This window comes from Berghia stephanieae, chromosome 3 (assembly GCF_034508935.2).
Source record: "Berghia stephanieae isolate SIO BIC M18660-M18661 chromosome 3, UCSD_Bste_1.3, whole genome shotgun sequence".
In the NCBI taxonomy this organism is placed as follows: Eukaryota; Metazoa; Mollusca; class Gastropoda; order Nudibranchia; family Aeolidiidae; genus Berghia; species Berghia stephanieae.
In genome coordinates, this window is record NC_088362.1 from 25,963,140 (window position 1) to 25,968,139 (window position 5,000).

At 33.5% G+C, this 5,000-nt stretch overlaps 1 protein-coding gene across 50 annotated transcripts in view; it reads left to right on the forward strand.

Annotated features, from left to right (window-relative positions):
- LOC144967431 (anoctamin-4-like) overlaps positions 1-5,000 on the forward strand; it is a 165,623-nt gene that overhangs the window by 136,909 nt on the left and 23,714 nt on the right. For all 50 annotated transcript variants that reach the window (XM_078904666.1, XM_078904667.1, XM_078904674.1 and 47 more), the window contains 2 exons: positions 3,274-3,392; positions 3,977-4,032. In XM_078904666.1, coding sequence (XP_078760792.1) covers positions 3,274-3,392; positions 3,977-4,032 — 175 coding nt within the window. The remainder of the gene's footprint in view (positions 1-3,273; positions 3,393-3,976; positions 4,033-5,000) is intronic.

Consider the following 5,000-nt stretch of genomic DNA (forward strand, 5'->3'; position numbering starts at 1 on the left):
ATAATAGTAATAATAATAATATTAATAATGATTATAATAATAATAATAATAATAATAATAATAATAATAATAATAATAATAATAATAATAATAATAATAATAATATATAGTAATAATAATAATATTAATAATGATTATAGTAATAATAATAATAATAATAATAATAATAATAATAATAATAATAATAATAATAATAATAATAATAATAATTAATGAGAATATGGAACTATTTTTAAAATGTAAGTTAGGGTACTCTGAGGTGACACTACCAAAAATAATGTAATTAAACATGTGGTATATAATGAATGACGATTGCCCAGTCAAAATGTGATGAGTTTGAAACATGAAATCTTGCTGTTGTTTATTTCTTCGCTATTTATTTACCAAGTCGAAACCCTTTTTGTGCTGTTTTGTACCGCATATGACAATTAATATACAACAACCATAAACACTGAGTCTTTTTTTAAATATTATATTTTTCCATAAGTTGACCTGTAAATATCTATATTATTTTAGTCAACATTTCATCTTACGAAGTGTTTTTTCAGCTCTTCTAGGTTTTCTTGTAAACGTCAGTTGCTAGTAAGTTAGTTTTTGTGGTTTAAAAAAATTAAAACTTACTGTAGGATCAAATGTTATTGTTCACATCCACTCTCTCTGACTTGAACCTGTTATCTGTTTCTATCCATTGGCTTCCATTAACAAAAATATGATATTGTGACCATTATGTATTATTAATTGGAAACATACGTGCTTTTGGGAGAAAAAAGATCTGAACAAATGTGTATGAAAGGTGCCAGACAAAGCAAGACAAAAAATACAGGGAAAAAAGCCATCCCAAAAAAAAAATAAAAAATCAGTCTACCTCGATTGGGGATCGAACCTCAGACCTTCTGATTACCGGCGATGTTATATTTTTTATTATTACTTGTATTTTTTATATCTTGCTTAGTCTGGCACCTTCCCTAGATTCTTATTTTGGGAGACACGGACAGGCTAAAATACCTACCTAAGCTTTACGGGAAAAGGAAAACAAATTTTAAAAACATGGTGCTGGGCGCTTGAATAAGTTTTGTTAAAATCAAGGTGAAAAAGGCGCTTCCCATTAATCAACTGTGACGAATTTGTAAGCGGACATTCCTGGTTTTGAAAAACAAAATGACACCCTGTTCAATAAGACTTATTGAGGTTTTCATTGATAACGAATGGGGATTAGTAAAGATTTCGCAGAGAACTTCAATGATCCTGTTGATAGGTTGATGTTCTAAGATATCATTTTTGTATGAACCCACATATAGATTAATCATGTTGATAGGTTGATGTTCTAAGATCATATTGTTTGCATGAGCCCACAGATAGAGATATCCAGTTGATAGGTTGATGTTCTAAAATCCTATTGTTTGCATGAGCCCACAAATACAGAGATCCTGTTGATAGGTTGATGTTCTAAAATCCTATTGTTTGCATGAGCCCACAGATAGAGATATCCAGTTGATAGGTTGATGTTCTAAGATCCTATTGTTTGCATGAGCCCACAAATACAGATATCCAGTTGATAGGTTGGTGTTCTAAGATCCTATTGTTTGCATGAGCCCACAGATAGAGATATCCAGTTGATAGGTTGATGTTCTAAGATCCTATTGTTTGCATGAGCCCACAAATACAGAGATCCTGTTGATAGGTTGATGTTCTAAAATCCTATTGTTTGCTTGAGCCCACAGATAGAGATATCCAGTTGATAGGTTGATGTTCTAAGATCTTATTGTTTGCATGAGCCCACAAATAGAGAGATCCTGTTGATAGGTTGATATTCTAAGATCCCATTGTTTGCATGAGCCCACAAATAGAGAGATCCTGTTGATAGGTTGATGTTCTAAGATATCATTTTTTTCATGAGTTCACAAATAGACAAATTATCCCGTCAACAGTTAAATATTCCAAAATTATTTTTTTTGGGCTTTTTTTGTTTTGTTTTTATGTTATTAGTTTGGTTTGTTTTTGGTTTATTGGGGGGGGGGGTGTTTATTTATTTGTGTGTGTTGGGGGGGGGGGATGTTTGTGTGTATTTTGTTTAGTTTTTTTATCTTTTGGAAGTGAGTTGAACTTTCCTAGCATTCGTTCCGTTCACGTGGTTCTTTTTTAGGATTGCAGCATTTGTGTCCAGTCCATTGTTTAGTCGTGTGACAAATTGTAAATAATCTTTTAGCTTTGTCGTTGTTGTGGCATCAATGTTGTGAAAAAGTGAATTCGTTGTTTTAACCTTGAATCGCCTTCCATCCCGTGTCTACTGCGTGAGATGTTTGCATAACAAAACATGATTATCTAGGATATCTGGTTCGGTGTAGATTTAGGTGCGTATATTTGCAGGTCTGGTGACCGAACGCAATTATGGGCCTTATTTAACATTGTTGTAAAGGACAATGTTTGCTTTGGTTTGAGAATATTTCCATTTCAACAACTTGACCATAACAATTTAGGTTATCAGACCTGCATATGAGTACACGTTGGTTTAGACTAAATTTTATTAAATTAATACAAGATACATCACCGATTCGAACATATAAGTTGGGCAATTCTGCAATGTAGTTTTGTTACCCATAATGTTCATTCGTAAAGCATCACTTTAAATACATTCATTATCTCCATTTACACTTTGAGTTCAATGCTTGATTGTCCTCTGTAAATGGTACAATTTCATGAAAGCATTCGAGACCGACAAATATCAATTAAAAATTATACATCTCCTTTGTGTAAGTTCTTAAGCGCCCCTAGTTTTTTCACCTATATACTATGACGCTGATCGTGGCTTGACATTGTAGTTACTTTATTTATATTATGAACTTCCGGGTACATGTTACATAGACAATGTTTCATTCCGAAACGTATGAATATACCGCCATAGACTAGAATTTCGATGCTAATTAGTTGTTTTATTTTTCATTAATATAAATTCGATTAACGAACATTAATTTCAAAATTTATAACAAAATTAAATTGCCTCAATGAATCTACTTGGATTTTAAAGCACAGTCTAGTTTTTAATCAATATAATATTTTGTTTTCTTGGTTAGTATTTTTTTTTTTAACTTTTTCGTTTGTTTGTTGTTTTTTTTAAAAGGGGGGGGGGGGGGGTTGCGGATCTGTTTTGCTGATTTTGTTTTGATTTTTCTTTTTTAATTGGTTTTAATGTTTCTTGTCTTTTTCTCTCTTGGGTTTGTCTGACACCTTCAAAGACGATGCTTACCTGTGTATTGTTCTGTATTTTCTCTTTAGGTTCATCATTGAGGATCAAGACTCTTTCTTCAGCAACGCCCAGCGAGGTCTTATCTGTGACCAGATCCTGTCCAGGGCCGTGTATGAAGATGTCGGAGACAAGACCAAGAACAAATTTGGTAAAGGGGGGGGGGGGGGGGGGTTGGGGAGGAGGGAGGGGATGGGGGGTTGGATTGAGAGGGTTGGGGTGGGGCATTACCCCGTTTAGATTCACTGCAGATATTAAAAGTTTTAATGGGTATAATAAAATGGTGACGGTGATAGTTGTAGTAGCGGTGCTGTTGTTGTTAGTAGTAGTAGTAGTAGTAGTAGTAGTAGTAGTAGTAGTAGTAGTAGTAGTAGTAGTAGTAGTAGTAGTAGTAGTAGTAGTAGTAGTAGAAGAAGAAGAAGAAGACGAAGAAGAAGTGTTATGCTCGGACTAATATTAATATTATTATTTTCTTAGTTGTAGTTACGAGGATGAATAATTCATGGCAGCTATAGGCTAAACCGGGTCATTGCTATTTTTGTCTTGTTCGTTGTTTTTTTTTCTTTTAATTGTTTTAAATTTAGAGGTATTTATTTTTTTAGGGGTTCATTTTATAGCATGTACTTTTTTTTAAAGTACACAATTTACCATTTGGATGTAGATATTTGATTGATGGATGGCTGTGATGATACAAATTATGCCTTAATAATCTCATATTTCTCAATGTGTACACAGGCATCAAGAAACTGTTGAGTCATTGTACCTATGAGGCGGCCTACACTCTCCATGAGGTAAATCTCATAAACATTTAGATAAATGTGACCCATTGTCTCAAAACGGTATAATGTCAGGATGTAACGGACTCTTCTATTTAGCCAGAAATATTCTCAATCAAAATAGATCGACAAAAAAAAATCCAGACTTCGCAAAATTCTATTTCACACAGTCTAGTGACCTGCTAGATGCCCTATTTATGTTTCTAAGATTGCTCATAATATGATTTTTTACCAACTCCATCACTGCCTTTGGCCAGGTACATATTTACACCTAAGATGAGTCATTTTCCCTACGTGCATATTTTTTCAGGTCTGATAACCAAATCGTTGTATTGGGCATCTAAAAAAAAATGACGCAAAATATTGTCCATTACAACAATGTTTAACTAGGCCCATAATTTCGTTCGGATGTCAGACCTGTATATATGTACACGTCGGTTTACATCATTCCTTGGGCATATTCATTTTCATTTATTTCTATAATAAACTTATTTTACTTCATCTTGTATTTTTATCTCTCTTTTTTTTTCTTAAGACTCAAAAAATCTTTTCACAATTTCATTGAAATCTGTTTTGCATTACACATGAAATGCCATAACTAAAATAGCAACCCGTTTTCTATTATATTGGCAACCAAAAAAATTGGTGAAAAATTATTTCTGTAAACTCAATGAAAATTGGCCATTTATTTTGTGTAGTCTATAATAAATAATTTTATTTTTTTAATTGATTGAGGGGGCAGCGTGGCTCAGTGGTACGGTCTTTTCTTCATACCCGAAAGGTACCTAGTTCGATCACCTCCCGCGCTGTGTGGCCTTGAGCAAGTCACCTCACCCTGGCTCACTTTGCGGCGCTGCTCTGCGGCTGACGCCTGGGTAATTCCAGTCGTCCCTTGGAATAGACCCTAAAGACAAATTTCTCCATGGGGATGAATAAAGGGAATTTTACTTTTTTAAATTTTATGTTTCTTTTAATCAGAGTTA